This window comes from Notamacropus eugenii, chromosome 5 (genome assembly GCF_028372415.1).
Source record: "Notamacropus eugenii isolate mMacEug1 chromosome 5, mMacEug1.pri_v2, whole genome shotgun sequence".
NCBI classification, from domain to species: Eukaryota; Metazoa; Chordata; class Mammalia; order Diprotodontia; family Macropodidae; genus Notamacropus; species Notamacropus eugenii.
The window spans coordinates 56,587,846-56,600,941 of record NC_092876.1 but is presented as its reverse complement, the minus strand read 5'-3'; the positions used below and the strand labels follow the sequence as shown (position 1 = coordinate 56,600,941).

The window sequence follows — 13,096 nt, the reverse complement described above, 5'->3', positions numbered from 1 at the left end:
TCAAGATAACCCTCTGAGATAGGTGCTAATATTTACAGATGAGGAAACTGAGGCCCAGAGATGTCAAGTGATTTGCCCAGGGTCACACAGTTAATAAATGGCTAACGCAGGATTCAAACTCAGGCCTTCCTGCTTCCAAGTTCCTTGCTTTATCCATTGAACCACCTAGCTGCCTGTCTGTCTGTCTGATTTTCAGAGGTCGTGCTACTCTTCTAGCTATCGCTGATCTTTGGTAAGCTCTGTTTTCACCAACCCACACCCTACTGAATCTTCTCCCTCAATACCCCCGGGGAAGACATTCCAACCTAGAAATGGGTCATGACTTGTTTCTGAGGAGATTGAGCCAAGCTGAAAGACTTGACTTATTGACAAATTATTGAAAATATCATTGGATGTTAACCAACAGAGACACTCTAGATGGTAGCCAATCATCATGGGCATACTCACGATCAGCTTGAAAGACTCTCACTTTATCCATCTCAAATTTGGAAACGTGTAGGATTAGCTCGTACTGGGCAAAAAAATTCTTTGGGGTTTGTGTGCTCAGAATCATGAGGGACATGTCTTTCAGATCTGTAAGGAAGGGAGGAGAAAAAAACCAATGATTTCTTAAGTGCCTACTATGTACCAGACCCTGGTCAGTACTTAAAAATATATTCTCTTATTTGTTCCTCTTAACTATGCAAGGTAAGTGCTATTATTATCCTCATTTTACAATTGAGGAAACTGAGGCAGGTAGAATAAGTGACTTGCCCAGGGTCACACAGCTAGTTAGTCTCTGATGCCAGATTCAAACACAGATCTTCCTAACTGCAGGCCATGAGCTGTATCCTTTGTGCCACCTAGAAAAAAGGATGTTGATGTGGGGTCTCTGATGAGAGTAATTTCACTGTTAGTGTAGTGTCAAAAGTGCAGGACTAGGAGCCAGAGGACCTGGGTTCTCATCCCAGCTCTCTCCTGTGCCAGTTCTGACTTTAAGAGAGACTCTTCATCTCTTCTGATCATTAGTTTTCTCATTTTTGAAATAAGAATTATGATACCTACACTACTGACCTCTCAGGATGTTAGTATGGTTCAGATAGTCTTTGTTCTAAGGCGCTTCCCAGCCCTGACATTCTGTGTTCTAAAGGCCTTTCCAGCTCTGTCATCTTGTGATTCAAGAAGGCCAAATGACTGTGGAAGCACCTGGTCTAGGCACACTCTCCCTTTCAAATGATTTCCACCCCCAGGTTTGGCCCAAGAGCAGGATCCTAAACCAGTCTTTTACCTTTGCAGCTCGTCACCTTCTCCAGCTCAGCATCCACTGTGGAAGACTTGGGACTATCCTTGTCACAGTTCACAAGCAGGATGGCACCTTGTCCATTGGGGCCCCACATCCAATTTCTCTGCAGACAACAAAGGGACACACAGAGCTATGTTAGTACCAGGAACCACAGAGCAGTATTTCTGAAAGTGAGACATCTTTAATAATCATGACAAAGTCAGCTAGGCAGTGCCAGGCCTGAAGTCAGGAAGACTCATCTTCCAGAGTTCAAATCTGGCCTCAGACATTTACTAGCTGTGTGACCCTGGACAAGTCACTTCACCCTGTTTGCCTCAGTTTCCTCCTCTGTCAAATGAGCTGGAGAAGGAAACGACAAACCACTCCAGTGTCTCTGCCAAGAAAGCCCCAAATGGGGTCACAAAGTGAAAGGACTGAGCAAGAGCAACCATGAAAGAGCTGCCCCGACCAGGGCAGCCTGGTGCAGTTCTAAACTAAGAAAGGTTGGCTACTGCTCCAAACTGGCTTAAATCTTTAACAAGCTGTATCCAGAATTTCCAATGTGACGCAAGTAGAGACTGTTATTGATGAACCACTAGTATTAGAGTTATTCACTCCAGAAAAGATTATTGAATGTAGAAAGGCAACCCAGAAGAAAGGAACCACCTCTGAATCTATCAAGAGAAAGAGGAAAGAAAGAAAGAAGGAAGGAAGGATGGACGGATGGATGGATGGATGGAAAGAAAGCAATAAATAGGAAGGAAGTGGTGGAATCCTAATAGAACTGCCTCCAATATTCTAACTTTCTTATGGACCCCACTGAACAGCTGGCCACTGCCCCTACCTAGCCACTCACCCCCTTCTCACTCAATACCCTAACTTCTTTGTATATACCTCACTGCTCACAAGAGCAGCAGGTGTGTCCCTGAACTCATATTTCTCACAGAAACAGGGAGCACGTCTGTGCAATTGGATCCCAGCTTCTAGGTAAACACTGCCCCCAGACCCAGTCTTCATATTTTCCACAGAAACAGCAGATGTGTCTCTCAACCATAACTACATCCATCTAGTCTGAGACAAGACCACAATACTCAGCCAATCAGAAAGCAGCACCACCAGGATGCCCAAGCAAGATGTGGACCCCTAAAACAATAGAAGGGACTTTCCCTAAGTAGGCGCCCATGCAGTAAGAGTAAAAAAACTGACTTTGAGTGAATTTATGACATATACAGGCTTATTATAATATCATTATCCTACATACATACCCCCCAAAATGTGTTTATCTGTATGCATTCTGGGCTATTGCATATGCAATTTCACGATGGCTGAGATCCGTCCCCTATTACCCGATTCCTTAACAACCCCCTCCTGCCTTTTTAATATTTATAATTTCTGTTACAGAATTGCATCTTTACCCTATAAAAATCCATTTTGCTTATTCTGAAGTTGCTGGTTCCTCTTGGAACTTAGCCCACTTCATGAGAGGCATCAATCTCACTAAATGCCTATACTTGGTTTAGAGGCGGTCTGATTCTGAATTCTTTGAGATGGTTCCACCACAACACATCATGAAACCTCAACAACAGGGGAGAAAGTTATAAAAAGGAAGGGAGAAAGAGAAAGAGGAAGGGAAGGAGAGAAGGAAAAAAGAAAGAGAAAGGTAGAAGGAGTGGGAGGAGGAAGAGGAGAGAGATAGATAGAGACAGATGAATAGAGAGGGTGAAGAAGGAGGGAGATAAGGAGGGAGAGAGACTATGATTTAACTCTCAGGAATAAATAGAAAAGGGAGAGCCTCTCTGTTCTCTGTCCTGCTCAGACAAAACCTGGAGGACTTTGTTCACTGTGGCCATCATATTGTGAGAACATTGTGAGGTGGAAGTGTCCAAATGAGAGAGCCCATGAGGGCGAAGGGCCTTGAAGTCCACATCCAATGAGGATCAGTTGTAGGAACTAAGAAGGTTCAGTGTGAAGCAGAGAAGACTCAAAGGGTACATGACGGCTGGGTTCAAGTCTTTGAAAGGTCCACAGGTGGAAGAGGGTCCCAGAGGACAGAAGCAGGACTAAGACAGGGAAGTTCCAAAGAGGCTCTTGCAGGTTAGATACTGCTGAGGACTGTGCTGGAGCTGGCTTAAACTTGCCCCAGTGAACCAACTATTAAATTATCTGTGTGGGTGTTTACACCTAGGACACTGGTAAACATGACAAATCAGGGCTTGATTTATTGTTTTGTTGCTTGTCTAGGCTAAAGTGATGGAGAACCCGTTAATGATGAAGATTACATTTAAAGTATATCTATCGCACTTTTTTTTTCTTTTTTTTATCCATAGAGCTAGTTGGTAAATATTTGCTAGCCTACCCCAGGATGTCAGGAAATGCTTTCTAATGATAGGAGCTGTCCAAAAGAGGAACGGGCTGTCTTAGAAATGTAGAAGGAGATTGACCCTCACTGGGGATCTTCAAACAGAGGCTGGATAGCCATTTCATAGATATGTTAGAGTAGATTCTTGTTTAAGCACTAGTTGGACTAGATGGATGACCTTCAAAGTCCTTCCCAACTCTAAGATTCTCTGATCCTCTCCCAAACGATGCTTGTGGTGTTAAATTTTGTTATTGCCATATGGTTGCTATGGTCATTATCATCATCACCACCACTTCCACCACCACCATCATCATTGTTATAGTCATCATTGCCATCGTCATCATCATCATCGTCATCATCACTGTTGTCATCATCAGCTTCGTCTTCACTGTCATTGTTATCAGTAATCAATCCATTCTTTTATTATTTGGAAATGTTGGAAGTGGAAAGACCTCCAAAGGTCATCTAATCCAACTCTCTCATTTTACCAGTGAGGCGACTTGCCCAAGGTCACACAGACAGAAAGAAGAGTCGGGGTCTCAATCGAGATTTTCTGTATAAAAATCTAGTATTTTTAAATACTATACATCTAACTTAATCATCTTCCTGGTTGGGTGAACCATGCTTGTTTGTGGCCTCCTTTCTTCTTATAATGGGGAATTGTCCAATGAATGCCCAGTCCTTAGAGCATCCACAGAGTGCTCTGACTGCCGTTGATTTAAGTTGGTGGGGAGATAATGGAGGAGACCCTCTTGTGAGGACATCTGGGTATCCTTTAACATTTCTCTGTCAATTTTTTTACTGCATGAGGACAAATAGCCTTTAACTGGCTAATGAACCAGAGCTAGATGTCATACAAAAGACTCAAACAGATGAAATCTGCCTATCTCCCCTTGTGAAGAAAGAAGAAATACTGTGAGCCTCTGGGGAAGGGGAAAAGAAGGTATAATAGCAGTCACATCTTCCTACCACAATTACCATGTGGCCATGCATTCTCTTTGGGTCTAATTCTTTCTCAATTTTGGATGAGTGAGTATCAGAAATGGAATGGACCTTGTGAACTTTGAAAGGTCAGAAGAGTCAACGCAGAAAGGGCCAGCAAACTACAGAGCTATAGTAGCTATGTCAGCCAAGCCCAGGACGGAGCCAGCCCTGAGGAGTACCCTGCCCAGCCCAAGAATGAATAGACTTCAAAGCCCAGACACCATGTCCTGCAAGCAAGGGAATGGCTAATCACAGATTATTATTCTCAGATAATGTAGCCTTTGTACACCCTGCCTTCCTCCTCTTTCTGACCAAACGGGTTTGCATGAAGTAACAGATTCTCTATTAGAATGTCAGTGCCTTGAAGGCAGAAAATGTTTTTGCTTTATTTTTTTCTCATCCCCAGCACTAGTTATGTAACAAACATTTAATAAATGTTTGTTGGTTGATTTGTAGTGTACAGATATACTTGTTACAAACATACATACATACATACATACATACATATACACATACACACATCTATACACATCTACACTCTGAATCATTGTAGAATATACATAATACATATATAATATATATTCTACACACATAATATGGTCAATAACTGACCATATTAGGTATGTAGAATATATTATAGAATTATTGTAGAATTATATTGACTCAATGTAATACTGACATAATATAATTAATATAATATAATATTAACTCAATATAATAAATACTCTGCACACATAATATTCTGCACTTACAATATATTCTGGATGATATAATATATTCTGCACATTCAATTATAGGTGCTACATGTAATATATATTTTACATCTGCAATAGGTATGTTACCTATGTTATAGCTAGATTCGACATATATACCCAACTACCTCCCAAGATTGGGGAGGGCGGAGGAATTGGTCCAAGCCGTGATTTCACTGGTATGAACAGACCTCTCATGAGACGACTTCAATGCAGACCAGCACCTTTTCTCCAACTGAAGTTTCGAACATTTCTTGGGGCACTGAGAAGTAAGTGACTTGGCTAGGGTCTCACAGTGTGCCTCAGCGCCAGTGTGCGTCATGTCTTTCTGACTTCAAGGGCAGGGCTTCTTTCACTATGTCATGCTGCCTCTCATTCTTGTTATGTAGCTGTTTGCTTAATAAATAAATATTGCTGAATTTCCATTTTGCCCAGAAAGAGATCAACTCAGAAAGGCTAAGGGGCATGTGCAAAGTCCCACAGGGAGTTGAGTAATCCAATGTCCATTTAACTCTGGGTCTAGAACTCTTTTGACTGTGGTTTAAGTAATGCAATCTGGGGAGTTATAGGTTTGAGGGTTTTTTGGGGGGGAGCAGATGACGGAGCCCTGGACCATCCAATCTTGTCCCAAATCAAACCTTCTGTCCTGTTCCTAAGACTTCTTTCTGACCAATCTAAGGCTTTAATCTAAGGTCATGGGACCTGCTCTCTAGGGCTGATAGTCGATGGCAAACATGCCTTGTATGAGACTACAACAAGACTGAGCTGCTATTCCCCACACTTTCCCACTATCAGGTGACACCCACTACCTTGGGTGGTGGTTAACAAAGTGTGTTCATTCCTCATTGCCAAAGAAGACCATGCCATCAGAGAAATGACTTGCATTTGACTTTGTTTCGAGTGAAGGAAGGTTGTGCAGGTCACCAGCCTGACTTCTCCTCCAGATTCATCTGAATGCAGTGACCAGATATTCATCAGGATGACTGGAGATGACCCAGGATGAGGCAATTGGGGTTAAGTGACACACCCAAGGTCACACAGGTAGTGAGTGTCGTGTCTGAGGTGAGATTTGAACTCAGGTCCTCCTGACTCCTGTGCTGGTGCTCTATCCACTGCACCACCTAGCTGTCCTGGTTAACAAAAAGAGTTCTAGTAGATACTAAGGTATTTAACATTCTCTAATTCTCCAAATACAGAGATTTTACTAGAGATCTTCTTTTTTTTAGAAGACTGGGAAATCTAGAACAGATTGGGAACAGTAAGTCAATAGCTTCACCCCTTCCAGTTCCCTGGAAGGGAGGAAAGGATGAGAAAAAGGATGAGGAAAAATTCCTCACATTTACCTTGTCAATCTTTCCATTGGTAGGTTTCACTTTGCCATTTCGATAAACGTCAGCATCCAGGGAGATTTCTGAAATAGGAGCCAACAGAAGAAATTGCTAATGAAATAAAGAGACTATAGTGCCCATACATTTTGACCCAGAGATCCTATGGCTAGGTGTATAGCCTGAAGTGGTCACTAACAAAAATAAAGGGTTCTTATACACCCCTCAAATATTTATAGCAGACTTTTCTGTGGCGGCAAAAAATTGGAAACAAAGGAGGTGCCCATTGATTAAAGAATAGCTAAGCAAATTGGGGTATATCAAATGGAATGGAACACCACTGTGCTATAAGAAAGGATAAACATGAAGATTATAGAGAAGCAAGAGAAGACTTACATGAACTGATGCAGAGAGATGTAAGCAGAAGCAGGAAAACAGTATGACTGCAACAATGTAAATGGAAATATCAACCACTCTAAAATGATCAAAACTGAAATTTTAGAAATTAGAAAGAACAAGCTTAGTCTCAAAGAAAATATATGGAAAAAACCCAACTCCCTAAACCGTTTTGCAGAGGTGGAGGTCCATGGGTAGGGAACATTGCCTATAATATCAGATTTTTTTGGTATGTTGATTGATTTGGCTGATTTTTTTTTTTTGTCTTCTGTTTAAAAAAGTATTATAAGGGGTGACTCTTTAGAAGGGAGGGAGATGGAGAAGAATGTTGGAAGTAATAAGGCAATTTAAAAATAAAATGTATCAAAAATTTCTAATGTTTATTTAAATTTAAAATTAAATTTTAGTTTTAATCCAGTTTTAAGAAGTTGTTAATAAAAGCAGAAACCATAACACAGACAAGATATAAGATAGCCAATCAAATGTGATAGGCTTCATAAAATCTGAAGACATCAGTCACTAGGTTAGGGAATTTTCCATTTGACAAGAACTGCTGAAAACTAAGCCAACTATCTATTATATTTGGAGATAATCTCGGTATATGGTGTGAGGTCTTGGTGTAAACCTAATTGCAACCAGACTATTTTCCATTAGTATTTATTCAACAGAGTCTTTACTCCAGTAGATGGCGCCTGTGGTTTTTTGAAACATAATAGCATACCTAATCTGTTCCATTTTATTTTTAACCAATACTAAATCATTTTTGATGATTACTGCTTTGTAGAATAGTTTGAGATATGGTACTGCTAGGACCTCTTCTTTCCCACTTAAAAAAATAATTTCCCTTGAGATCCTTGACCTTTTGTCCATCCAGATAAATTTCATTGTGATTTTTTTGTTGTATCTTGCTATATAGAGGTAATAGAATATTGTTGCATTGTAAGAAATTACAAATATGCAGAATTGAGAGAAATTTGAGAAGACTTGCAAGAGGTGATACAGAGTAAAGTAAACAGGACCAGGAAAAAAATGTACATAGTGTCTACAGCAAGGCAAAAGAAAACATTTTAGAATTCTGGTCAATTTAGTGATCTGCTCTGACTTCAGTGAAACCTGCCTCCCACCTTTTGCAGAGGTGGGGAACTGTAAGTACAGAATTAGGCAAAATCAATGATATGTGTGTGACTAAGCTGCAGGGAATAATAGCTAGCTTGAAGAATTATGAAGCTAGGGAATTTGTGAGATCATTAATATGTATGTTGAGGTCCTGTAGTATGAGGGCAGGAGATGAGGAGGACAGAAAGTCAGACAGGCACTCAAATCATTAAGGAAAGAAGAATATTCTGGATTTTATGCAAGCGGCAGAATTGGGATTTGACAGGTCCTGTGACTCCCACTACACCACACTGCCAAAATTATATTGTCTCTGATAATCTCTATACCTCCACACTTTTAGCAATTTGTAATTTCATGGGTTCAGGTACTCTCTGCACCAAGAAAAATAACAGCCTTGCTATGTTTTGGTAGATGGCACAATTGTTGTGTCTGAAAAAACTGAAATTGCTACAGTCAACCTGGTAATCAGCCTCTCCAAATTTAGGCAAGTCAAACAGCATACAGTTCCTTCCAGACCTGGAAGGCTTCATAAAATCAGAGAATTTCAGTGGTGGAGAGGCAGTGTGGAGAAGTGAAAAGAACACCAGACTTGCTGCCAGGAAGCCCTGGGTTCAAATCCTGCCTCCCACACTTAGTAATCATAGCTAGCTTTTATATAGCATTTATATTTATGTATATTATATATTTTACGTAGCATTTATACGGTACTTTAAGGTTTGCAAAGCATTGCACAATTTAATTCTCATAACAACCTTGTGGAGTGGGCATTATTATTACTATCCCCATTTTACAGATGAGGAAACCGAGGCAGGTGGAGATTAAAGTGACTTGTCCCAGGTTCATACAGCTGGTGTGTGTCTGAGGTAGAATTCAAACATGGATCTTCCTGACTTCCAAGTACCCACTGTGCTACTTAACTGTGATGCTGGGGGGTTGCACAAGGTTCCTTCTAGCTCTAGATTTGTCGTTGCATGATCTCAGAGACCACCTGGTTCAGCCCATATCTGAATGGATAAGCCCATCTACACCTTAACATCGCAGTGAAGTGATCCTCCGGTCTCTGCTTGAAGCTCCCCACCCCCCTTCCCCCTACCAGTGAAGAACCAACCACCTCCAGAGGCAGCCTCATCCACTTTGGGATGGCTCTAATTTATTAGAAAATTTTTTTCTGTCAAGTCTAAGGTTGGCATCTGTGACTTCGACTCATCATTCCTATCTCTGTCCCCTCGGTTTACCAGAACCCAATCTGATCCCTCTTCCCCAAGAGAGCCTTGTAGATACTTGAAGATGTCTCTTGTGTCTCCCTTGCCCAACTCACGTCTTCTCCAGACTCAACAACCCCAGGTCCTTAAGTTGATCTTCCAGTGACACAGATTTGAGGCCTTTCCCCATTCTGGTTGGCCTCCTCTGTACATTCCCCAATGTATTAATGGCCTTCCTAAAAGGTGTTCAGACTCAGTCCAATTCTCCAACCAACATTTTCTAAATATAGCCTTTTAGAAAATGGGGTTGCCTCAACACCCCCAAAAGGTATTCAGAGAGGATGTCAGCAGAGGAACAAGAATTAGACCCCACAAAATGGTCTTTTTTCTAATAGTGCCTCCCTCAACTCCCCAATATAGGCATCTCTCTAACTGCATTAACTCAAACCAGGTGATGAGTTTGATGGGGAGAGACCTTTTGAGCACTACCTCAACAGAATCTGAAATGTTACTTACGGACACCAGTGAGGTAGAGCAAAGCCTGGGTAGAGATTGAGTTGGGTCCAAAATAGGAGATCGTGACCTGCAGAACAATACAGAGAGGCACTTGTGATTTCAGTCAATGGCATATTATCTGCCCTCAGAAGGAGAGAGGCCAGCCACATGGTAGTCTAACGTTCACAAAACCCAAGAGCATTGGCTACTGAACCAGCTAAGGGGTGTAGCAGATAGAGAAGTCGGGAAAACCCTAACCCAAAGCAAGATAGATAGATAATTAACAGAGGGAAGGCTAGTTATAGTAATAAATGATAAAATTAGATATTATTTGTAAAGCTCTTTGTACACTTTAAAATATTATATACAGTAGCTATTACTAATATTATGAATTCCTGTTTTTCTGTACTCTGGGACCAAGGAAATCAAGCATAATCCCTCTTCTACATGATATTCCTTCCAATATTTGAAGACAGCTATCTCATATCCTATTTCAAGTCTTCTTTGTTCTAACCTAGATGTCCCCATATCCTTGAATCAGTTGCCATATGGAAGAACTTAAAAGTCTTCCACTATTCTGCTTGGTCTTCTTCAGACACTTTCCAGCGGGTTCTGTGTTTACTAAATGGAAGCACTCAGAACTGAACATAATACCAGATGTGATCTGACAAAGGCCAAATAAAGCAGGACCAATAGTCTTGAACACTCTGCCTTTTACTATAGTCCAAGGTCACATGTACTTTTCTTTTGCTGACATCATATCACTCATATTGAACTTGCCGTAGAGTAAATCTCCCAGATCTTTTTTAAGTCAACAAGCTTTTACTGAGTGCTCATTATGTGCTAGACACCGTACTAAACTCTGGGAATACAAATACAAGCCAAAAAAGGCAGACTACACCTAATTCTCATTTTCTCTCTTCCACTATCACATTCACCTTTTGATCATTAAGAAGGGTGCTTGGGGCTTTCATCTTCACCGTCATCTCCACCCCAGCCTCCAAGAGACATTTGGATATGCCTGAAGGTGATCTCTTGATAGGATGGCAGCTGAGGTCAACAACCACTCCAGGTGTGGCACAGATTTCAAAGAATTTGCATCCAGTGGGGGCACATCTGGATAGGGAGAGAAACAGGGAGAGAGATGCATGCAATCAAAGGACTAATGACTGTCACTGTGCTCAGTTTCCCCACTCCCACCTGGCAGCAACAGCTTTGTCATTACTGGGAGTAAATGTAAGTCAGTCATCTAGTTTACATTTGGCTATCTACTATGCTAGATATGAAGAAAGGGAAAGAGGGAGGAAGGAAGGAAAAAGGGAGAGAAGGAGGGAAGGAGGAAGGGAAGGAAAGAAGGAAGGAAGACAGGAAAGATGTTAGGAAGGAAGGAAGGAAAGAAGGGAGGGACAGAGGAAAAGAGTAAGTATGTAGTAAGCACTCACTAGGAGCTAGGCTCTTAACTAAGAGCTGGTGGTGAAGTTATAAGTATATAAGACAGTACCTGCCTTCAAAGAACTTAGATTCTAATAGAGGAAGACTCAACAAAAAGGGGAACTGGAAAGAAGGAGGAAAAAGAGTCTAGCAGCATGGTTTGGAATTGCCTGGGAAGGCAGGTAGGAAATGCAGGAGATAGAGCCCTGGGCCTGGACCAGGAAAACTTGAGTTCAAATCCATTCTCAGACACTGGCTACTCGTTGTGTGACCCAGGGCAAATCCTTTGACCACTGTTTGCCTCAGTTTCCTCAACTGTAAAATAGGGATAACAATGTTATGTACCTCCCAGGGTTATTGTAAGGATCAGGTGAGATGATTGCAAAGCAATTTCTGGCACTTAGGAAGGGCTTTATAAATATTAGTTGTTATTAATATTGTTATATGACATGGACTCCTGCTTCTGGGCAAGCTAAGGTCACCAATGAGATGACCCAGAGGCAGAGTCCAGGTTCTGGTGAAAGGAGGAGGAGGCTAGATAGAGAACAGATGGCATGGTTTGGAAATAGCTTTGAAGGAAGCTAGGTATTCCAAGAGGTGGAAATGAGAAAAGAAAGCATTCTAGGTACGGGGAACAAAAGCACAGAGACAGAAGATCGGGCAACTTGGATAAAGAAAATCAGTAGAAATGGTAGCTCCATCCCCTGGTTGCAGGGAGTTTACAATCCATGTAGAAAAAAATGGAAGGTCACTGCTTAGAAAATAACGCATCCACTCCATTGCCCCAGCATTCTGATGGTTCTATCCATGATCTACCTCAATGACACGGGTCCTCCCATCAGTGATGCAGAGAACAGCCCATGCATACGTGACTATCCTGGGCTTGTTCATGGGCTTGACCATGTACTCCTAGAACCCAACAGGAGGGGGCTTCCTCTCATTTCGTTGGCATTATTACATGGATATTAATAGACAACAGGTACTTGTCTATAGGGTTACCCTCATTTTTGCTGTGTGACCAGCTCATCATTTCCCCCCAGGGAATTCATGACACAAATAAAGTAACAACATGTATGAATTCATATGGTTAAAAACCAAGCCAAAAAAAAGAAAACAAAACCCAAACCAAACCAAACCAAACAACAACAAAAAAACACCTGACTGGCCATAATGCTTCCCTTTGTCTGCTTGTTCCTTCCCAGCTTTTAAAGTCAAGAGGCAGTGGGTAAGAGCAACAGTGAACTCAGCGCCAAAAAAATTTAGCTTGTATGTAAAGTTTCTCTCGTTAGCATGAACTGATGCTGAGTTAAGTTCCAAATCTGGGCTCTCTTTGTTTAATGTATCATCAATTATTAATTGCTTCCTTCCTATCTATCTGCAATTAAATTGTTCAGTCAGTAAGCATTTATTAATTTTATATTAGTAAAAGCCCGTAGGAATGCAAAGGTAAAAAATAAAAACAGACCTTGAAAAAAAAAGAATTAGCCTGCGTCCCAGCTCTGCCATTCACTCTATGGGAGTGTGCTCTTGGGCAAGTCACTCTCCCTTCCTGAACCTCAGTTTCCTCCTTTGTAAAATAAGGGGGTTGGACTCATTGGTCTCTAAGGATTCTTCCACTTCTAACATTTTAAGAGACAAATGTGACTTTCTCCATGTTGTTGTTCAGTCATTTTTCAGTTGTGTTTGACTCTCTGTGATCCCATTTGGGGTTTTCTTGGCAGAGATACTAGAGTGTTTTGTCATTTCCTTCTCCAACTCATTTGACAGATGAGGAA

At 41.3% G+C, this 13,096-nt stretch overlaps 1 protein-coding gene across 1 annotated transcript in view; it reads right to left on the bottom strand.

The window, feature by feature from the left end:
- LOC140504277 (protein-arginine deiminase type-4-like) overlaps nucleotides 1–13,096 on the bottom strand; it is a 46,840-nt gene that overhangs the window by 17,009 nt on the left and 16,735 nt on the right. The window contains exons 2-6 of the mRNA XM_072609049.1: nucleotides 10,829–11,006; nucleotides 9,912–9,978; nucleotides 6,700–6,767; nucleotides 1,268–1,385; nucleotides 448–573 (exon numbers count right to left, since the gene is read on the bottom strand). Of these exons, the coding sequence (XP_072465150.1) occupies nucleotides 448–573; nucleotides 1,268–1,385; nucleotides 6,700–6,767; nucleotides 9,912–9,978; nucleotides 10,829–11,006 (557 nt within the window). The remainder of the gene's footprint in view (nucleotides 1–447; nucleotides 574–1,267; nucleotides 1,386–6,699; nucleotides 6,768–9,911; nucleotides 9,979–10,828; nucleotides 11,007–13,096) is intronic.